The following is a 24053-nucleotide window of genomic DNA, read 5'->3' as shown; positions in this document are numbered from 1 at the left end:
TGTGACTTATGATGTATTTGGCCCCTCCCTCAGGCTCAGCCTCGTCTGCTCCTACACTTAATTGCTTAACTGCTCATTTTTAAAAACCATTTTTCTGGCTGTTATATTTACTGTTATATTTACTGGCTGTCATAAATCTTGTAGTATTTTTTTAAAAAATACTCCCATTGTCTTTTACTTATACAAAAGTATCTAAATCTCTTTAAACTACAATGTTCGTCTGATTTTTCCCATGCTTGCTCATTTCCTCTTGATATTTAAAACTTTTAAAATTTGTTTACCACCCCAAATTCCACAAAGCACTATTTGAAAATATATATATATCCTGTAATAGGCCATTGCTCTGCCAATTGGATCAGGGTTTGTTAGCCAGTTGATAAGAAGACTGCCATTTCCACAGCAATGAACATAAGATGAATAAACCAAAGCTTTTTAAAAAACCTTCGAAAAGAAACCAAAAGAACTCTGAAGTGCAAAAATTTAGTAGAATATAATTTGGCTTCTTCAGGAAAAGGATGAACAAACTATGGCCATGTAAAGTTTAGGAATACGGTTTGCCTAAACAAGTACAAAAGATTCAACTTTCAGTGCTTGATATTGATTTACAATGAAATATTACTTACCTGTTGGGAGATCAATACAACTGAAAACATCCAAGCTACCATAGTTTCCGGCGTATAAGACTACTTTTTAACCCATGAAAATCTTCTCAAAAGTCAGGGGTCTTCTTATACGCTGGGTGCTGAAAATTTAGGGACAGGGCTGGCTGGAAAACCTGGAGCGGATCTCCCATTTAGTCTGCGCAGGGAAAGCAGGACCAATTGGAGAAGAAGCTGCAGTCTGTAATTTTTTACAGGCTGGGGTCTGGGCGTCTTTTCTTCTAAAGTTGAAGAGCAGCTGTAGTATATCCCAACTTGAAAGGCAGGTGGAGAAGCCAGCAGCCAGAGCAGCGGCTTAGCTCTAAGGACACATTTGACTCAGGAACTGGGCAGGCTGACTGGAAAACCTGGAGCGGATCTCCCATTTGGTCTTTTTTAAAAAAAAATCCCATTTATATCCTGCCCTTCTCTGAAGACCCAGGGTGGCTTACAATTTAAAGCACAAATCAATGTGCTTAGCAATAGCCTTCATTCTGTGTATATGCCTGTTTATTAGGGCTTTCACCCCCCCCCAAGCAGCATTATTACAAAGTCAGTTTATTGCCTCCAACAATCTGGGTCCTCATTTTACCTACCTCGGAAGGATGGAAAGCTGAGTCAACCTTGAGCCTGGTGGGATGCGAACCTGCACTAATTGCAGGCAGCTTGTGTTACTTAAGGCTCTGCGCAGGGAAAGCTTTAGAGTGAATTAGGAAAAGTGAAAAAGTGAATTAGGAAAATAGGGAATGGTTTCTGGAATCAGGGGCTGCCACAAAGAAGAGGGAGTCAAGCTATTCTCCAAAGCACCTGAAAGCAGGACAAGAAGTAATGGATGGAAACTAATCAAGGAGAGAAGCAACCTAGAACTAAGGAGAAACTTCCTGACAGTTAGAACAATTAACCAGTGGAATAACCTGCCTCCAGAAGTGGTGAATGCTCCAACACTGGAAGTTTTTAAGAAGAGACTGGACAGCCATTTGTCTAAAATGGTATAGGGTTTCCTGCCTGAGCAGGGGGTTGGACTAGATGACCTCCAAGGTCCCCTCCAACTACTACTACTACTACTACTACTACTACTACTACTTATTATTATTATTATTATTATTATTATTATTATTATTATTGTTGTTGTTGTTGTTGTTGTTGTTGTTTAATCCACTTGCACTGTTTTATGTTTACATGTTTGATGACAAACAGCCTTATGTTTATAAGTGACAGTTTTCCTACTAAGCACCTGCATGTCATAAGCATTTGAATAAAAATTACCATATTAAAATCAAATCTGATGTTTTTTAAGGTTTGGAAGGTTTGTTAACGTTGTAATAGATATTTAGTATATGTTTGCATAAGATTGCTATATGTAATACGCTGTATTCTGCTTTGGGAAGTCCGGGGGGGAAGGGGAGGGGGGAGGGTTGATGGGGAGGGGGGGTTATTATTAAAAATTTTGTAAAACTTTTAAATAAAAAAAAGAACTAAGTATATAAAATATATGGACTGCCTGTCCATTTCTTTCATTCAGTTAAGAGATTGGACTTCTAGGTAAGAAGTGCAAAATAATTGCAATTTATATATTTTATAGGTTGAAAATTTGTTGACGCTCTTGGACATCAAGGCCATTCAAAACACCCAAGCTAATCATTTAAGTGGTGGACAAAAACGAAAATTATCTCTTGGGATTACATTTTTAGGGGAACCACAGGTAAATTTAATAAAATAAAATAAATAAATAAATAAATCCACTATTAATTAAAAAAGACTCATAGTACGTACATCATTAAGTATGTTTTTTTATGAATGTAGTGCTTTCCTCCTTACTGATGATTGCATAGATAGTAATCGTGGAAATCCCTAATTCTGATATGGTTTTCCTTTCTTTCAGCTTTAGCTTCTCAACCCTTTCCTAATTTTCTTGACTTTAGCAAGTGAAGTGACATTTGCAATAATTTTAATAACATTATTTTCTATTATAAAAAAAATAATCTAAATGTTATTTCAAAAGGTATACAATTTTGCAACATTCTTGTGTCTTCATAAATGAGAAATTGGACATCAACAATGAATGCTATGTGCTAATGTTTTAATGCGTTGAATTAAGATATGCAATCAAATGCCTGCTGTAGGTATTATTATTAGATGAGCCAACTGCTGGATTGGATCCATATTCTAGACACCAAGTGTGGTCTCTCCTGAATGAACGCAAAGCAGATCGAGTCATTTTATTCACTACCAATTTCATGGATGAAGCTGATATCCTTTCTGGTGAGCAGACCTCATACTGAAGCAGATTAGAATGTAGGAACAAAGAGAAACTATAGAAACAGTACTTATTGTAAATTTATTTCTTCAAATACCATGATTTCTCCTTCTGTCCCCATCTATCAGAAAGGTCTTTTATTGAATTACACTAAGGCAGCTGATCCATGTAACTTCTTAAATCCAGTCACATGTATTACTACACATCAGTCTGCTTCTCCTGTCAATTTCAGGATTGTAATATTTGTTTGTTTGTTTGTTTGTTTATTACTGCCCATCCCCCTCATATGGATTCAACTCAAAAAGTACTAGAAGACCTCCAAAGTCCCTTCCACCCCTATGATTCTATTCCCTCTACCATCTCAGTGAAATTCCAAATAAAAACATCTGGATGTAGATATGTAAAAGTTACTGTTCTAGCCACTGTTGGCTCATCCTACCTTAAAGGCTCATGCTGACATGCCTACTTTACTTTTAGCTTGCTCCTTTCTTATGTCGGTAAGAATTAGGTCTAATTCATATGCTAGTCACTATGAATATTTTATACCAAGCCAGTGCTTTATTTACTGCATTGATTCCACTAAATCCCCAACAAATATATGTTTAATAGTTTGAATTTGGCAAATAGAACTTCTTATTATCAAATGAGATAAATTTTTGTTTGCTGTTTCTCTAGACCGGAAAGCTATTATCTCACATGGGAGGCTGCAGTGTGTTGGTTCATCTTTGTTCTTGAAGAAAAAATGGGGCATTGGCTATCATTTAAGGTATTATTAATATGACAGTGTTATGGGTGTATTTGTCATTGTAGTTTAAAAGCTCAATGTTAATTCTGTGCTGGAATATTTAATCCAATCTTTCGGTCCTTCATTTGTTCTTTTCAGGTTTACACCTTGCTTTTCCGTTTTGAAATACAGACACTTGAGAGGCAATTTAGCTAAATGAAAAAAATAATGAATCTCAATACTGGAGAAAAGTAACATTTAAAAAGCAACAAATAAAACTACCCAATATAACACCATATAAAGAATAAAAATAGTGAAATAATAAATATATTTAACATTTGTGGGAAAACTTCACTGTGTGCTTGAACAGTAAGAAAGATAAAGAGACTTGAGAAGCAGATTTGAAAAAGGCACTTTGGAGTTCCTGCTAACCATATAAATTGAATGTGGGCAGAAATGTGCAGAAGGTGCCTCACAAAGGCAAGAATTAGAAAAAGAGCTGCTCAATTTGATTGAGGAACAAAACTGTTTTGCTTATTTATTTGATAGCTTTATTGCCCATCTTTCCTTCATGGGTTTAGTGTGGCCTACAAAGCATTCCTTCTTTCATTTCACCAAAACAGGAAGATTAGTGACTGGCCTGAAGTTATCTAGTAAGCTTCCAAAATTCAAGGAGGATATAGTTCTATCCCACCCAACAACTTAACCACTGGCTTTCCTTGAAATTATGTCAGAAAAGCTGATATCTGAAAACTAAGTCTATTGTAGAACAACAGACCAAACGTCTACTTGCTTAAGGATGCCAATTGATGTTGCCACTGTGTCATCAGACAGACTAGATAAGCCCAGTGCTTTTTTTGTAAAAGAAAAAGGTGGCAGAACTCACACATGTCATACAACCCGCCTTGCCTACCCTACAAAGTTCCATCCATAAAAGGTGCCGGAACTCTCCGTTCTGAGCATTCTATGAGAAAAAAAGCCCTGGATAAGCCAGACCAAGTAGTGATGTTTGCACTTTTAATACTAATTTGGAAAGAGTGTAGAAGAGGGAAACTATGTTTCTCTGTGTTGAGCTTCGCTGTAAGATTTGGCTATAATGTAAAGCGCTCTATACTGGAAAAAAGGCAGCTCAGGAATATAACGGTATGAATGGCAGAAAGGGCATGGACAGGAAAAGTTTGATCCATTCAAAAACACTTTTAAGAATCCAGTATTTTTGAATTCCGATATAAATATACTTTAACATACCCTACCTTCAAGGTGAAATTATTAAAATACATTTAATGTTCTACTTTCATATTTCCCAAATGTCTTGAGGAAGTTATCACATATACCCCAATCAAATCTGGCTTAAAGATGCATTTGAAAGGAAAGTTTTTTTTTACATGTATGCTATCTTTTTAATTAAATATGAAGGGAAGTGCATTAGTGAGGCAATTGTAAGCTAGGATACAGCCTATTTTATTTAAAAATTGTTTTAATTGTAGCAAGTCAGCTCTAGTACTAAGCACTAAGTCGCTTTATGGAAGTTTATGATGCATGAGATAAGTTGAAATCTGGTTTTTAGTTGGAAGGATTCATTGAATATTCTGAATTGCTGTTGACCTAAAGTGTTGTTTAATATGAATAGGATGCATACAAATGAGTTTTGTAACTTTGAGAGAATAACATCACTGGTCAAACATCACATCCCTGCTGCAAAAAAATCAGGACAACATGAAAATGAGCTGAGCTATACCCTGCCCTTACAAAATGTGGATAAATTTTCAGGTAATTTTCAAGCTCTATAAATAAAATGAATTTAACTGCTGTTTCCTAAAGAACCCTAACAGTTGAAGTCATATGAACCATGCTTTCCTGGACAACAGAGGAAGGTTGTTTAATATTATTTTCTACCAAATCTTCTTTTGGGCAGCATACAGATTAAAACATAATAAAAACCATTTAAAATTCAAGTTTATAATTAACATTTTATATGATTAACCACATGAAAACAGAGAACCAAATAATTTAATCAACTACTCTGTAATAAAGAGAATATAAGACACATCTTTCACAGACAAAAGTCATCACTAAATGACAGTAAAATGGAGAGATCACAATTCTAAGATTGATTAATAAGACCAATGAAAATAAAAGGTTCTCGCCCATATTGCAATGCAAATTGTTGTAAGTAACCATCCATTTAATTTATAATATGTGGTGAAATTCAACTTAATTTTTGTGGTTAGAGTATATTTTTGCTCTTTTATCAATTTATACTTTTGTTTCAAATAACAATATTTTATTTCACTATTATATATATATATATATATATATATATATATATATATATATATATATATATATATACACACACACACACATATACAGATAGATAGATAGATAGATTGATTGATAGATAGATAGATAGATAGATAGATAGATAGATAGATAGATAACATATACTCTCTAATAAAGATAATGACAAATTCCCTAACAGTATAAGAAAGCAATAGAAAAATAGAGCGAATTGACTTGAATTGAATTTTCAAAGGGAATAAAATGTATTCCATCCCTGGCTCAGTTTAAATTAATACATGTCTTCCAAATACTGTACTGTTTTTAGTGATCTAATAATATAAATTTGCTTTAGAGGCAATGAATATATTAAATAATACCATGATTTCAATGGCTTTTCTTTTTTAAATGCCAGAATATTACCTAATGTCCATTTAACCCTAAACTTTAATGAAATTACTTTCTGTGCTAAATTAAGCAGCATACCTCTTATTAAATTAGGCTGCTTTTTAGATGATCACATAATATTATTCTCCATTAATTAGTAAAAACTTTCTTTATATTTTTCATCTCGTTTTCTGTCCTGGGAAAAACTGTCCTTCTTGTAGTTATTTCTAGTTTTTCAGGTTACAAAGTTATCTTTTCGTTTACAGTTCCTTTGTAAACATAAAGAATAGTATTTTTTTAAAAAAAATGATTCTGTAGATAGAGTGAAATAAACCAAAGTTCTAAAATGAACTTTGCCTTCATCAGATTGTTTTTATGTTTCTGAGATGGTGAGGAGGTAAAAAATTAAAAGCAAACCTTAAGAACAGTTCACCTAAAATGTAACTTTCTTTCAATTAAGTGAAATTTCACAAAATTCCAATGGGTATTTGTGTCCTTCCTTTAAGTTGAAAGGATATATATATTTGGTATGTGTTTTCCCTTGCTCAACATGTAGATTTATTCTGTGATATGGATCATCAGGCAGACCTAGGACTCATTAATTATGGAGTTACCATGACGACTCTGGAAGATGTCTTCTTGAAGCTAGAAGGAAATGAAAACATGAAGGAAGAAGGTAAAGTATTGTTTTCAATATTGTATTATTTTCAGTCTTCCTGCTGAGAAAACTGTCTGTTTGGAGTGATAACTATGGGGCGGGATTTTCATTGTTTTCTTCTATCATTTCTAAAGACCCAAGGGAAGGTGCTAGGCCAGACATGTCAAGCACAAGGCCCGGGGGCCAGATCTGGCCCGCGAAGTGGTTTCATGTGGCCTGTGAAGCCATCCTGGAAACAGTGAAGGAACAGCCCCCACTGCCTTGGCCATGGCCCAGAGACCCTCCTTCTGCCAGAGACCCTCAGATCTGTCCCACTCCTGCCCAGGCCCCCATAGGCACCCTTGATGCGAACGATGTAGAGCTGGCCATGCCCACCCAGTAGGCCATATGCACTCTAGCCACGCCCACCCAGTAGGCCACGCCCACCCTAGCCATACCCACCCGGCCCCCTGAGGGCAACCGCAATGCTGATGTAGCCCTCAATGAAATTGAGTTTGACATCCCTGTGCTAGGCTGATCTTTTGGTAACAGAATTTGTAGCCAATAGGAAGAATAGGACTTGACAAGAGGAAAGAGCAAACATGGATAAACAAGATTTTCCTTCAGCTGAAATAAAGATACTGTTTTTGGCTTTCAAAATGGTTTTAGATTTTGGAATCCTTCATGGATGGGAAGCGGCAGGAAAGGATGAAATGGAACAGGATCAGCTTTTGCTCTCAGACACGGGAAAGGTGACCATGAAAGGCACAGAGCTCTGGAGACAACAAGTTTATGCCATTGCAAGAATGCACTTTCTAAACCTCAAGAGAGAGAGCAAAATCTGGGGAACCTTGTGAGTGCCTTTTAAAAAAATTATTAATTTTATCTTTAATGCAAGAAGTCAAGATCATAGGCTGTGATTATAGAGTAAATTTGCCTCCATTAAACTTGAATAAGCTGAGGAAAAAACAGATTTTATACAGTGCTTAGGAACAAAGTCCAAGAGAACATAATGATATTTCACATTTCTCCCTCCAAGCGTAGAAAAAGAACATTGATAAGTAGGGGACATTAATTCAGTGATTTCAGCTGCTTCATCCCCTTGCCATATTTCCAAACTATGGCAGCACTTATTTTACCCCAGCTAGAGCTGGCATATTTCTATTGCTTCTTCTTGCTTGTCAGGGAAGAAAACCATTTAAAGCAAATCCAGATTGAGACAAGATCATTCAGTTCTGCCAAAATCAGAAATTTCAATAGCTTCATCATTCAATCTTTCCATGACAACAGATCAATTCCCATCCATGCCATCTGTTGGTTGTTTCTCTTTTTGTTTTTCAATTTAGAAGAGTAAATTTTGTGTTGATATAAAATAACTTCAAAATCTCCAAAATGCCATAGGAGCACTTGGGTAGACAATACCATTTTGAGATTTTGAAAATATAGCATTTATTATATAGATACAGGTAGTCCTTGACTTACAACAGTTCATTTGGTGAGTGTTCAAAGTTACATCACTGAAAAAAGTGACTTAGGACCATTTTTCACACTTGCAATCATTGCAGCATCACCATGGTCATGTGATCAAATTCAGATAGTTGGCAACAGACTCAAGATCATGTGGTCACCTTTTATGTCCTTCTGACAAGCAAAGTCGATGGCTAAACCAGATTCACTTAACAAAAGTGTAACTAATTTAACAACTGCTATGACTCATTTAACAGCTGTGGCAAGAAAGGTCGTAAAATGGGGCAAAGCTCACTTAACAGATGTCTCACTTAACAACATACATTTTGGGCTCAGTTGTGATTGTTAAGTCAAGGACTACCTGTACTTAATTATGAATAGAATATTCAGTCAATGGGTTTCCCCTGGAGACTACTGAAGTGTGAATAGGTTTGATCAAAGAAATTTTTAGAATTACTGTAATTACTGCTTCCTGAACGTTTCTATATGCAGAGCACAGAAGGGAGATCTCAACCAGTAGGAAACTTATACTTTCATTTCTACTTCCACAAAGCTACTTTGCTTCTTAAAAACATTTTAAAACTTTGGTATAAATAGTCTGTATGGAAGACTGAAGTTGCTCTTCAATCCTTCAAAAATTTTGATAACACACTTCATTAATTATCAAATGCTTCTGCTCTATAATGCCTAATTTTAAAAATAAAATTGTTCAAACATCACTTTTCTACTATGCTTAATATTTCATTATCCTAGGCTGCTACTTACTGGAGCTATGTTAGCACCTTCTATTATCCAAATGATCAGTTACTCTGTTTGGATGAATCTTCAGTATGAAGAGATTCATCCTAGGCTTTATTTTGAGCCAGGGAAAGAGTTTTTCGGAAGGACATCAGGACTTCTGGTCCTTAATAATACAGGTAAGAATACAGAATTTGAGACATTGCATTTAACATTCAGATAGTTTTACAATATTCCTAATCGGGGTTAATTCTGTTGGCTCCTAAATTGGCTTGAGAAGTCTCTCCTGGACATAAAAGGTAAAGGTAAAGGTTCGCACATGCATGCTAGTCGTTTCCAACTCTAGGAGCCAGTGCTCATCTCTGTTTCAAAGCCGAAGAGCCAGCACTTGTCCGAGGACATCTCCGTGGTCATGTGGCCAGCATGACGAGATGCCAGAGGCGCACAGAACGCTGTTACCTTCCCACCGTAGTGGTCCCTATTTTTCTACTTGCACTTTTACATGCTTTCGAACTGCTAGGTTGGCAGAAGCTGGGCCGAGTAACAGGCACTCACTCTGTTACACGGCACTCGGGATTCGACCCGCCATACTGCCGACCATCTGATTGACAAGCTCAGCGTCCTAACCCACTGAGCTGAACTTAATTCTGCTGAAGAATAAAGTCAGAGATTTGTGAGACAGTTTGTGCCTTACTGATTCTTTATAGCTAGCTTCAGAAAGCCAGAGCAGAATTCTAGGCGGAACTATCTCTTTTCAAATGTATTGCTAAATAATGCCAGTTTTAAGAACTTTGGGCACCGTCTTATTTTAAAGTGATCTGACTGAAGAAAATCAGGATGAAACACAAGCGTTTTATGCTAGGAAATCCTACCCCTTTCTACCAGCCAAAGAGACAAAAGGACAAAAAGACAAAGAGGGGACTAGGTGGAAAAAAAGTTGAGTTGCACACTGAAACTTCAAGAAGATACCTGAAATATCGCACAAAGTTAGCTCAGGTACAGTACGATAAATCTAAGAGGAGATCCCCTCCCAATCCTCACTCATTCATTTGCTGAGCTAGGACACATGTTGAGCCAGCACCATTTCAACCATGCTTTAGCAATTTAGAAATCAGCAGCTTGTTGGCTTAAAATATCTACAGTGAGTAAGCACCAAGATTTATGAGTTTCAAATTGGGAATCTCTCCCCTTAGTGCTGGTTTATAAAAGACAAATAAAAATAAAAAGGGGCAGAAAATGGGTATACTGCAATGGAGTGTTAATTCAATCAGCAAATTGTGCAATCTCTCTTATTCTTAAAAGGCATTTGGAAACCAGCATATATCATTCGTAAAATATTGTATTAAGCAGTATGGCCAATTGAATAACAACTAGAAAACCTCTCTAAAATTGTTCCTTCTAAAGAGTTAGATCTTCTTATAATGATTGGCACTCTTGGCACTTTTAAGTTCCTAGAGACAATACCTGCTGAATTATATTATCTTAAAGTCAGTGTGTAAGAATTATACCTTTATATAAGCTTTATTAAGGGGGATTACACTGGCTGAGAAATTTCATTCAGCAATTTTTGGAGACCATAGTTTCTCATCCTAATCAATAATTTCATTTAAATTCTGTATTGTTCGTTGTTTAGATGCTTCTTTATTTATCCTGCAGATTCATATTATCTTTTTTTTCTTTTTAGGTGCAAAAATAGATAATTTTGTCCAGGCACTGAAGAGTCAAAACATCCTGATGGATGTCATCTCTGGTAACATAGTCAGTGACCAACTGGTTCACAATGGGGCCATAAAAGTAGACCTTGAAAACAAGGTAATTATAAGTTCTTTTCTTCCTTTTTGAGAATGGACCAAGGAATCTAATATAACTGTCTGAAGAGATGAACAATGTGCTAATTCAGTGGAGTCATAGCAACAGAAAAGAAAAAAAAGACTACTTCTTCATCTATAATCTAAAATGGACCCCAAATCCAAAACAGAATAGGTGAAGTAGTCAAATGTTGCGTACCTTCAAAAAGATAAGGTCCTGAACCTAGGCAGGAAAAATCAAATACACAGATATAGCATCGGGAGTACCTGGCTCAACAGCAGTAACTGTGAGAGGGATCTAGGTCACCTAGTGGACCATCAGTTAAGTATGAGCCTGCGGTGTGCTGCAGCTGCCAGAAAAGCCAATACATCCTAGGCTGAATTAGCAGACAGATATATAGCATCAACATCACAAAATTAGTGCCGCTCTATACTGCACTAGTGAGGCCACACTTGGAATACTGTGTCCAATTCAGGTCACCATGATAGAAAAAAGATGCTGGGACCCTAGAAAGAGTGCAGAAAAGGACAACTAAGATGATAAGGGCTCTGCAGAATAAGAGATAGTTAAGGTTAAGGGAACTACGTATGTCTAGTTAAGAAAGAGAAGAATTAGGGGTGATAGGGGACCAACCTATTCTCCAGAGTTTTGAGGGTAGGACAAGAAGCAGTGGATGGAAGCTTGCTAAAGAGAGATCCGACCTGGAACTAAAGAGAAATTTCCTGACAGTGAGAACAATTAACTAATGGAACAGCTTGCCTCCTAGAGTTGTGGATGCTCCATTGCTGGAGGTTTTTAAGAAAAGACTGGACAACCATTTGTCCAGGATGATGTAAGGTCTCCTGCCATGAGCAAGGAGTTGGATTATAAGACTTCCATGGTCCCATCTAGCCCTATTATTCTATTCTGTTCTGTTCTGTTGTTCTATTCTGCTCCGTTCCTGCTCCTGCTGATGTTGCTGTTACTATTCTTTGAAGAGGGTTTTGAAATCCTTCCCTGATAGTTCAGTTGTGTTTTTTGTTCTTTACTCCTTAAAAATAAATTCCAAAGCAAAACATAACATTGGTGATAACATTTATGGGCCTTATAGAGATCAGCATTTGGAAAGCAAAAGACTGCCCTATTGAATCTGAATGAGAAAGGCTGATAAATGGGGAAAATCCAACAAGTTAAATAATTAAAAAGGTAAAGGTTCCCCCACACATGCGTGCTAGTCGTTTCCGACTCTAGGGGCCGGTGCTCATCTCCGTTTCAAAGCCGAAGAGCCAGCGCTTGTCCGAGGACGTCTCCGTGGTCATGTGGCTGGCATGACTAGACGCCAAAGGCGCACGGAACGCTGTTACCTTCCCACTGTAGTGGTCCCTATTTTTCTACTTGCATTTTTACGTGCTTTCGAACTGCTAGGTTGGCAGAAGCTGGGACGAGTAACAGGCACTCACTCTGCTACGCGGCACTCGGGATTCAACCCGCCAAACTGCCGACCTTCTGATCGACAAGCTCAGTGTCCTAACCCACTGAGCCACCGCGTCCCTTAGTTAAATAATTATAGCCCTGCAAAATACCCCACGGCATGAAACTAGCATTCCCTATGCTAACTATGTTATAATTTACTACTTTCCATAAAAATATGTTATATTTTGATAGATGGAAATCTCTTTGGAATTTAATAACAAAGGGAATTTAATATCTTCAAGGGGGGGGGTCACAAATTATTTGAAGATAGATTTGCCATTTGAATTTGATAAGAGGTATTTCTATATGGACTTAAACTGAAACTGGGGATTGGTGATATTCCTGAATGCTCTCTGGAAATTAGATCCTAGCTTTGTAAATATATTGTTTACTTGAAGGAAAACATTTTCCTGTATTCTGCTTTGCTTGCATATTTTTAAGTAAAACAGCTATTAAGAAGACATGCTAAAAACATAATACCTTCTCATCAAAAGTATACAGCATTTCTAGTAGCATTGTATAGATCAGGGGTAGGCAACCTCGGCACTTTTATGACTCATGGACTATGCTGGCTCAGGAATTCTGGGAGTTGAAGTCCATGAGTCATAAAAGAACCAAGGTTGCCTACTCCTGGTAGAGATACAAAGAAGCCTGTTATGTGGTAGATTTCAATTCTTTCATTTATTTATTTATTTTATTAATTTTCCACTATTACAATAATATCTTTAAAAAGCAACGTGGTGTCTGGGTTACAATAGTTCCATTTCAGACAAATACATATTATTACAGATCTCCAAGTTGTTGTAACTAATATTCCCTCTCTCTGATTTCCTTTAATACATATTATCTCTTATCTAAATTAATATACTTCTCATTGCTATCCATCAGTCATTTAATAGTTTTTTTATATTTATCAATACCTTAGTATATTTTATATTTTAACATTCCATTTTTAAGATATCAAAGCACCTTATATAGTTTTCTGGTTTTAATTTTGCATTAATATTAATATTAAACATTTAAAGTTTCTCATTTTCATATTTGTAAATAACCTCCTTTCCCTTTACACAGTTTTCTCCAATACCTAGTAATGTAAATACACTTCTTATTTATCTCATTTTCATATCGACAAGTTAGTAGTACAATATGAGAATGGTAGTCATTAGAATACCAATTGCAGGGAGGAGGAAGAGGAGGAGGACAATATAATATTCTTATTTCTCATTTATAATTTCCACATATTGAAAATTAATCAAAATTTCTCTGTTTCAACATTTAACATGTCCTTTCATGCTACTACATCCAAGTATATTAATTACATTGTATCATTCTTAACATATATACATCTTAATCCATTTCATTTAAAGAATTCAGTATTTCAATGTTAGTATTCATACATCTGTATTTTGTTTTTGTTTTTTTTTAATTAGTCAATATTTTTATCTACTCATCAAAGCAATCTCTCATAATCCAAGTACAATCCTATCTATTTTGATGTTATCTATTTCAGGCCTCTTAAGTATGTCCATATTTCTTCAATCTTATTCTTGCTTTCTTCCTTTGCTATGTCATTTTTCGCTTCTTTGCCTCAGGGTCATCAAAGCATTCTTGTATTGTTGTATCATATTTAAGTAGCCCTCCAGTCTCCATTTTTGAAGGATTGGGGGGTCTGTTAACAACACCAAATCTTCTCATTATTTTCGCCTCTTGATATAGTTGCACTGGGCTGAATAAATTTTGTTCCATCTGTTTCTCATTTTTGTCTTCGAAAATCTGTGTTTGTTGAGTAGTTAGTTCTTCTGCCAATGTATTTGATTCTTCTGTTCTATCCCAATAAAATATTGGTTGTAGTCACAATTTGAGTTTGTTTCTTCGAGATACTTTCTATTTTTTTCCAAAAGCTCTTATTTCATCACCAGCTGCAGAAAGGAACTGATAGGTTTGGTAGGATATTTCCCACATAGCATAGATTTGTTTTTGAAACTCTTCCATGGTGGAGTTTTACATCTGGTGTTTAAGGTTAGTCTTATCTTATTTTTCTTAAATGTTTTCTTAATTTTTTTTAAACAAGAAAATCAGATTGCAATTTCAGGTTTAGCCACTGGGTGTCCCCCAAGCGCTTTGAAAGTTCTTTTCTTTTAGTCCATTTCTTTTTTCAACATTTAAAGAAAAAAACCACCCCTGAGCTTACTTGCCGCTTGTTTGAAGGGAGGGTTGAATTCCCACCTCCCTCTCCACAGAGGGGAAGGTACTTAGCAGCTTATTTAGGTGAAAAGAAGAAGATTAAGGTGTAAGAGAGGAATCTTACCCCCATCTTTTCCATGCTGCTTTAATGGTGAGGTGTTACCCCCTGTAGATAGGGCTTGCAACTTGGGTGTCCTCCTTGACTCACAGCTCAGTTTAGAAGATCATATAGGAGCTGTGACCAGGGGGCTTTTGCCCAGATTTGCCTGGTGCACCAGTTGCGGCCCTATTTGGACCGAGATGCCCTACGTACAGTCACTCATGTGCTCGTGACCTCTCGGATTGATTACTGAAATGCTCTCTACATGGGGCTGCCCTTGAAGTCCACTCGGAGGCTCCAACTGGTGCAGAATGCGGCTGCGTGAGTTGTGATGGGGGTCTCCCGATACTCCCATGTAACACCTCTGCTCCACAAGCTGCATGGGCTTCCAGTTGTCTTCCGGGTGAGATTCAAGGTGCTGGTGATGACCTATAAAGCCCTAAATGGCATGGGTCCGGATTATTTATGGGAGCACCTTCTGCCGGCGTCAACCTCCCATTGTCCTGTGCACTCCCACAGAGAGGGCCTCCTCAGGGTGCCGTCAGTCAGGGAATGCCAACTGGTGGCCCCCAGGGGGAGAGATTCTCTGTGGGCACACCTGCCCTATGGAACCAACTCCCTGTTGAGCTCCAGATGGCTCCCGACCTTTGCTCCTTTCTTTTTTTTATTAAAGAGTTTTTAAAAAAATTTTTACAATACATATCCCCAAAAACCACCCACTCCAAACCATCCCCCTTCCCCCCCCCACTTCCCAGAGCTGAATACAGGGTTATAGATATAATAATCATATTCTAACTAAAATTATCCATTATAAAATTAACCAAATTCATAATGTGCTTTAACTCCCCTTTAACATAGATACATTCAAATTATTAAAAACATAATAATAATAACTTAAACAAAAATATAATCAATACTAATACTAAAATTAATAACAATATCCCTCTAAAATCTACTCATAAGCTAAGTGGAACTTTTTAGTCCCAAATTTATTCTGAATATAATCTATCCATCTTCTCCAAACTGAAATATATCTTTCTTGTGAATGATCCTTCAAATAAGCAGAAATCTTAGACATTTCTGCAAGATTCGATACTTTAAGTACCCATTCTTCTAAAGTAGGCAAACTATCCTTCTTCCAGTATTGTCCCACCAGTCCAACCTTCGCTCCTTTCATCGCAACCTGAAAACTTGGTTATTTGAGCTTGCCGGCCTGGACTGAGGGATTGGGATTTTAAATTTTTAAATTTTAAACTTTTAGAATGTGTTTTACTTATTAGGGCTAATTTAATTTATTTTATTTTAACTTTTTTTTTAATTGAAAAGTTTTACAGTACATTTTTTAATAGAAAAAAAGAACTCCCTCCCCGTCCCCTCCCCCCTCCCCCCTCCCCGACTTCCCAGAGCTGAATACAGGGTATAAACTTACAAACTTAAGCTAAAATATGCTAACAACAAAAATAAAGCATTAAATTCTATCGCACTTTAACTCTCCATAAACATAACTCTATTACTAACAAATAAACAAATAACTAATAATACATCATATAAAACCACTACTTATTCAAATGCTAAATGAAACTTTTTAGTCCCATATTTATTCTGAATATATTCGATCCATCTTCTCCATTCCACAATATATCTCTGTTGTGATTGTTCTTTCAAATATGCTGAAATCTTTGCCATTTCCGCCAAATTAGAAACTTTCAAAGTCCACTCTTCTATAGTAGGCAGTTCCTCCTTCTTCCAATATTGCACTACTAAAAGTCTTGCTGCCGTGATTAAATTCAATATCAATTTAGTATCTATAACAGTAAAATCTGTAATAATACCCAACAAAAACAACTGCGGAGAAAACCTTATCTTTTTCTTAAATATCTTTTGCATGTTCCACCAAATTTTAATCCAAAAAGCTTTGACTTTTTCACAAGTCCACCATATGTGAAAATACGTTGCATCCTCACAACCACACCTCCAACATTTAGGCTGGCAGTTCAGATACATACTTGCTAATTTTTTTGGGTCTAAGTGCCACCTATAAAACATTTTATAAAAATTCTCTCTTAAGTTTTGGGCCTGTGTAAATTTTACGTTTCTAACCCAAATCTTTTCCCAAGTATCCATTGTTATAACCTCCTGAAAGTTCTGGGCCCACTTTATCGTACAATCTTTAACAAGTTCCATTTCTGAGTCAATTTCTATCAATGCATTATATATCCTTCTTATATGTGCTTGACCTTGATCTCTAATTTGTTTTACCAAATTTCCATCAGTTATCGAAAAACCAACTTTCTGATTAAAAAATTCTTTCATCTGTTTTTTACACTCTTCCACATTTTAATAATAATAATAATAATAATAATAATAATAATAATAATAATAATAATAATAATAATATCTTGATATCTAAACAAATTTTCATTTAGTCGCCAAGACCGTCTGTCTCCATTATCTTTTTCTATTTCCAACCATACTGGACTATGATCTGATATAATTCTTGGACATATCTTAATCTTCTTAATCCTAGAAAAAAAATCATTGGTAATTAGTACAAAATCAATCCTGGTTAAAGATTGATGCCTATCGGAGAAAAAAGTAAAGTTTTTCTTGCAAGTTTCTTTCTCTCCAAACATCTCTCAATTCCAAGTTGTCCTTCATCTCAAAAAAAGATTTAGGCAATCTAGCATGACTTGGTGTACTTCTAAAAAGGCCTTTTTTGTCCATTTGTACATCCAAAACTCCATTCCAATCTCCCATAAAAATACAAGATTTGTAATCCCACTGAATGATCTTGCTATGTAGTAATTTATAAAATTCTCCTTGCTGTTGATTAGGAGCATATAATCCAACCAAAAGTATTTTCTTGCCTCCTATTAATAGTTCAATTATAACATATCTTCCTTGTTTATCTGTTTCAATTAAACTAGCTGTTAAAGTATTCTTAACGTAAATAACAACTCCATTTTTCTTGTCAGGAGCGGAGGCAATAAACTGTGTGCCCAGCCTAAAGTTTATCAAATACTTTTGATCAACTGATCGAATATGCATTTCCTGTAAGCAAATAACATCATTTTTAAATTGTTTTAGATATTGAAATACTTTCTTTCTCTTATGCGGGGAATTTAATCCATTAACATTCCAAGTTAGAAGCTTTGTCGCCATCTTTTGCGACCTGAAGCTTTTGGAGCGCCTCTTCCAAAATCACCTGCACTCTCTTCGGTTTCGCTCCTCCCACTGCTTCACTATAAGTAGGTTTTTGAGATGTAATTATAGCTTTCTGTTGTTCTTGTTCTTGTCTCATTCGTCTGGTTGCAGCCCGTGTCACTCTTTGTTCTCTAACCTCTTCCATTGGTACCGGAATCTGGTCCACTCCTGTAGTTTGCTGGGATTCTCTATCTTTCTGCTGAATAACTCCTTCAGCTCCTTGTATACTCTCCCTTCGTGACTCACGCTCTCCTTCACCATTCCTCCTTTTAAATTCCGATGATGGCGGGGAGCCTGCCTTCAAAATATTGGCATAGAAATCTCGTGCCTGCAAAACTGTATTAAGACGATATGCCTGCATGCATCACCACCATGCCTACTGGAATCTCCCATCTAAATTGGATCTCCCGTTTCCTTAATTCTTCTGCCAAGAAAGCAAATTCTTTTCTTTTCCTTAAAATTCTTGGAGGAATCTCTTTCAGAATTAAAACTTCTTGCTCAGCACCTGTAAATCTATTATTGTAGAAGGCTTGAATAACCTCATTTCTAATTGCTCTCTTCGTAAAATAAACCACCACATCTCTAGGTAGCTTTCTTTGTCTTGCAATCCAAGAATTAACACGAAATATTTTATCTATATCCCCCATAATATCTTCTGCTGAATGCTCCAAAACCTGTTCAAGAGCCTGTGCCAATATTTCTTTCAAATTTTCCTTAGGATCTTCTTTCAAACCTCTGATTCTCACAGCAAATTCCATATTGCAATATTGTAGCATCACCACATCATCATCAATCTTTTCCATCACAGTTTCAGCATCCAGCATTCTAGCATCTAGTCTCATGTTATTTTGACTAAGTTCTTCCACGCGGTCATCCAGACATTCAATACACACTGCCAACCCTTGAAATGCAGCCAGAATGTCTGCTCTTATCTCAGTATTCTTCTCCTCAATAGGTTCAGCTATTTCTTGGGATTGTATTTTTAAAGCATCCTGCAAACCTTTTATTGTTAAAGCTGGTGCGGGTGCCGCAGGAGGAGGCATCAAAGCCTGTAATGAAGACTGCTGAACTGGCAAAGCACCAGCACTTCTAGGAACTTTGGTTGATTTGGAAGCCATTTTAACACTGCTTATTTCTATTGCGTACTTTCACTTTCCGCACTGCTTGCAACTTTTCCCACAAAATACTCTGAGTTAAAGTTCAAATACTTGCTATTACAGCATTCTCCTGCACAGCTCTGCCTGCATCCAAGTAATCCGCGATTGACTATCGATGGCAGGGATGGTTGCAGCATCCTGCTCTGCTCCAAAGCCTTGGAGCGGAGGCGTCCCGGAGTCCGGAGCAAACTCAGGCTTCGGGGGGGCTCACACCCTTCAACCACCAGAGTTTAAACTCTTGTGATCTAGGGGAGCTCTACCCCTGCCTAAGCGCTCACCCCCTCCTCTTCTCCCGAGGAGCGGGTTTCTGAGCTGCCAAACAGCTGATCTTCTCTGTTTTTAGCAGCTCTACGGTAAACAGCGGGGCTGATGGCCGAAACGGCCGCCATCAACAGAGCCTTGCCACCTGGAAGTCTATTTTAACTTTGTATAATGTATATTGTATATTGTGTTTTAATTGCCCTGTACACCACCCCGAGTCCTTCGGGAAAAGGGCAGTATATAAATCCAATAAATAATATTAATATTAATATTAATATTAATATTAATATTAATATTAATAATAATAATAATAATAATAATAATAATAATAATAATAATAAATATGGCCAGTCTTTTGTCCACCAGTACAAAGGGAATTCAGGCATTAACAGGGGGGTTGCAGCTCCCCCGCATTTCTGCAAAAGCCCCTTCTTTCTGGTCACCACTCCAGGGCAGCTCTTTGGCCCTGTTAGGACCCCCAGCGATGCAAAACTGGACGTGGAAGACGAGAGCCATCTTCCAGACGTCCATGCCGGCTGGCTCGGCAAACCGGAAGCCAGATTTCAATTCTTTTAATATGGTGAATTTTTATTTTACTATGCTAAGAATGTGGTTTTTTTAATGATCTAGACTTTTGGTTTCCATTCTAAAAATAATTTAAAACTTTATTAAATGTCTAATGACACATCTGTGGAATGGCTGTGTTCTGCTTTAATTGATGGGCATACCTAAGACATAGCATGCATATGTCAGAGGTCCACAATGTATGGTCCACAGTGAATGGCCAGAGTAGCTGCTAAACTGAAATTTTCAATATGCCATAAGGAGAAAAGTATAAAATATGTCTGCAATAATCATACTGTTATTAATTTTGTCCTGGTCCTGCCTACTTCTTTGTTATGATCCCACATACTTTGGGAAGAAATTAAGACCTCAATTCAAAGGTCAAATTAAACCTTGGCTTTAAAAAAGATGCATTCATGTTTTTTGCTTTTTTTCAAATTAGAAAAAAAATCAAATGGCTTTTATTATAAGTTAAGTTTGCAATCATGTAAATTACATACTTTAGAACTGTTGTTCTCCTAGCACGTTTCTCACTTGTGTCCCTTGTGTTCTAATTTTTGCCTTGCTTCAGAAATACAAGTTCACACTTATGTGCCATATGGAAATAACTAACTGCTTTCCTGTGCTTGTCAACATCATCAGCAATGCATTTTTGCATATGTTTAATTCTACTGCCCATCTTCGAACCTGGAATCATGTATTTATCAGAGTAAGTATTCTAGAGGAATATCAAATGAAGTTGTTTTGTGTGCAGGAAGCAACAGGGAAATATTCCTGTTTAGTTTCAATTATAATCTAATCATAGTTTTCAAGATATTATGTAAAAGTAAAAGGCGATTGCTAGGAAGCATAAGTGGTGGGAGAGTTTAAGATGTTCAATGAATATCTGCTACAATGTTGCCTCATCTCCAGTCATTCAAGGGTAAATTGAATTTTATCCAATCAATGAGATTGCATTCCAGATCAAAATTGTTTTGATGACACAATTCTATGTGGTTAAAAAAGTAAATAGCCATGTGACAGGGCTAGACTAGCATTTATGTTAATAATAGCTATTCTATTATGACATTTTATCACAATGGATTAAAAACATATTTTAATTTATTCCTCAGGATAATTTCAATTCTGAATTCTGGATGTTAGAAATGTACATGATTGCTACCTCAATTGTATTACCTGCTTTTCCACCGCAATTTGCAATGCGAAGTAATGAAGATTACATGGTAAAATAATTATATTTCGTTGATTTCTTCAAAGTTTTATTAAGATATGCCTATATTGTATTTCATGTGGCATCTGCAAATGACAGCAGGAGTGAGTTAAAAGCTACAGATGGACAATGCCTGTATTCAGAATTTATTTCTCTTTGATCATTATAGCTATGGCTTTTAAAAAATAATTGCAGTTCTCTTGACGCTATCCAAGAAAAATTCAAATATATTATTTTTTTAAAAAAATTGATTGATTGGATTTCAAGGTTGCCTAAAAAACTACAAAAACAAAACAAAACAAAACAAAAAACCTTTGGGCAGCTTACAATATTTAAAATAATACATAATTAATATTTAAAATAATACATAAGATAAGATAAGATAAGATAAGATAAGATAAGATAAGATAAGATAAGATAAGATAAGATGATGATAAGATGATGATAAGATGATAAGATAAGATAAGATAAGATGATAAGATAAGATAAGATAAGATGATAAGATAAGATAAGATAAGATAAGATAAGATAAGATAAGATAAGATAACCTTTATTGTCATTTTTTACTGTGGGCACATCGGCACACATCAAAAATGAAATTTAGTTGCCCGCTATCAAAGTGAACACATACATGACACACACCTAAACATACTATATACAACATATGTATAGACCCACACCCCTACATTACATAACAAATAAATATTAAATACTGTCCATCTTGAATATATAACGGAAGGAGGAAGCCTGAGAGTTCACAAGGTTAATGCTGCATGGAACGAAACTATGTCTGAATCTGGATCTTCCGCTACGGATACCACGAAGCCTCCTCCTCCCAGAAGGTAACGAGGAAAACAGGTTGTGAAGAGGATGTGCGGTGTTCCAAATAACCTTACAGACCCTGCTAATTTCAAAAGATAAAACTACATACATAACGCCTGGGGAAAATAATGAGGAGCACCAAAATACAAGGCATGGGAAGAGAGTCTGGCCTTAAAAGACTTTCAGAACATTTGAAGGGTAGAAGCCATATGTATTTCTGAAAGGATGCTTTTCCAGTGTTTCATTATCATACAATAATGATGACAAATTGATGACATGCAAACAGTGACATCATCATGCCAATAACATCATCACATACATGCAACCTGATATTTGAGGCAAGTGTGTACCTTTTGCTGCACATGTTCTTTGCCCTTCTTATCCTATGACTATTACATTAAAGAGTGATGCAACACTGAAAGAAATTGCAACTTATATTGAGAAACAATGCCCAGTGCAAAAAGAAAAGCTATAATTGTTGTAACAAGATATAATTGTTGTAACAAGAATTTAGAAGACTTAAAACTGTATTAAAGGAACAAGTTAGTTTATCCAGAAAGGTCATTTCACTGGTAAAACCAATATTAATGTCATAATCTGTGTGAATGTATAGTTTTCGTCTTCCGTTCTCCTCTTCCTCTGAGTACAATGTCATGGTTCTGATATATGAGATGAACTAAAACAGAACTCCTAGGCTTGAGTTTTCCTCTAAGGACATGTTGGCTGAGTCCATCTCTACCCCTTCGCTGGAGATACTGTACCCAAGGTAGTAGAGGCATGTGAGATGGAATTCACATTTAGAGAGTTTAGCATAAAGTTTTGATTTCAGTAATTTTCTGAGCACTTAGTGCACTAATCTTACATGCTCTGCCATGGTTTCAGTGTAAACAAGGATGTCATCAAGATAGATTAAAGGTAAAGGTAAAGGTTCCCCTGCACATGCGTGCTAGTCATTTCCGACTCTAGGGGCCGGTGCTCATCTCTGTTTCAAAGCTGAAGAGCCAGCGCTTGTCCGAGTACATCTCCGTGGTCATGTGGCCGGCATGACTAGACGCCAAAGGCGCACGGGACGCTGTTACCTTCCCACCACAGTGGTCCCTATTTTTCTACTTGCATTTTTACGTGCTTTCGAACTGCTAGGTTGGCAGAAGCTGGGACGAGTAACAGGCACTCACTCTGTTACGCGGCACTTGGGATTCGACCTGCCAAACTGCTGACCTTCTGATTGACAAGCTCAGCGTCCTAACCCACTGAGCCACCGTGTCCTTTCCAAGATAGATTAGGATCCTTTATATAGGTGATCATGCAACGCTTGATTGATCAATTGCATAAACATGGAAGGGGCCAAAGACATAACTTTGAACTGAAAGCTTCCTAGAGGACTATTGAAAGCTGTTTTCCATTCATCCCCCTCTTTAATTTGCACCCAGTAATAAGCCTCTTTTAGGTCCAATTTTGTGAAAAACTTCACCTTCGCCAAATGGGCCAAAATGTCCTTCATCAAGGGGAGGGGGTCCATATTTTCCATGACCGCATTTAACCCTTTAAAATCAACGCACAATCTCAGTGATCTATCTGTTTTCTTCTTAAACAGAATGGGGGCAGCCACGCGTGACTTTGCGAATTGGATGAAACCTCTGACTAGATTCTAGTCAATGTACTCCCTCAGTTCTTTTAACTCTCTGGGCGACAATGACTACATTTTTGGCTTAGAGAGTTTGGCTCCCAGTAGGATTTCAACTGCACAGTCAGTTTCTCCGTGGGGGCGGGGGGGAAGGATGTCACATTCCTTTTCACTGGAAGCTTCTGCTAAATCTCAGTACTCATTTGGTATAAGTTTGGTCCCTGGAATGGGCCCTATGGCAGTTCTCAATAGCTCAAGGGGCTGTCCTTGGTCTTCAGTGGCAACAGCTCCTCGCACTCCACTGAGTGTGGTAAGAAGGAAGGGTCCCCTCGCTAACCTTAATGTCCTCACTCCATCTTCCCACCAAATCCAGGGGCAACATTTATCGAGCCAAGCTAATCTGAGAATAACAGCCTCAGTCATTTTGGGGACCACTACAAAGCGGATGATTTCCCAGTGCTCCCCCATTTCCAAATGCACTGGCTCGGTTAGTTGTGTGACAGAAGCTCCCCCGATGAGAGACCCATCTGCCTGTTCA

General features: G+C 36.9%; 1 protein-coding gene across 1 annotated transcript in view; it reads left to right on the top strand.

Annotated features, from left to right (window-relative positions):
- Positions 1-24053, top strand: part of LOC310634880 (ABC-type organic anion transporter ABCA8-like) — a 71506-nt gene that overhangs the window by 17494 nt on the left and 29959 nt on the right. Inside the window, exons 12-21 of the mRNA XM_083353418.1 lie at positions 2221-2340; positions 2762-2900; positions 3571-3661; positions 5250-5389; positions 6843-6962; positions 7593-7776; positions 9144-9307; positions 10813-10940; positions 20431-20568; positions 20972-21082. Of these exons, the coding sequence (XP_083209544.1) occupies positions 2221-2340; positions 2762-2900; positions 3571-3661; positions 5250-5389; positions 6843-6962; positions 7593-7776; positions 9144-9307; positions 10813-10940; positions 20431-20568; positions 20972-21082 (1335 nt within the window). The remainder of the gene's footprint in view (positions 1-2220; positions 2341-2761; positions 2901-3570; positions 3662-5249; positions 5390-6842; positions 6963-7592; positions 7777-9143; positions 9308-10812; positions 10941-20430; positions 20569-20971; positions 21083-24053) is intronic.

The sequence above is a fragment of the Vipera ursinii genome (assembly GCF_947247035.1).
Source record: "Vipera ursinii genome assembly, chromosome: 2".
Classification (NCBI taxonomy): Eukaryota; Metazoa; Chordata; class Lepidosauria; order Squamata; family Viperidae; genus Vipera; species Vipera ursinii.
The sequence above is the reverse complement of the archived record's forward strand: the minus strand, read 5'-3'. Positions and strand labels throughout refer to the sequence as shown.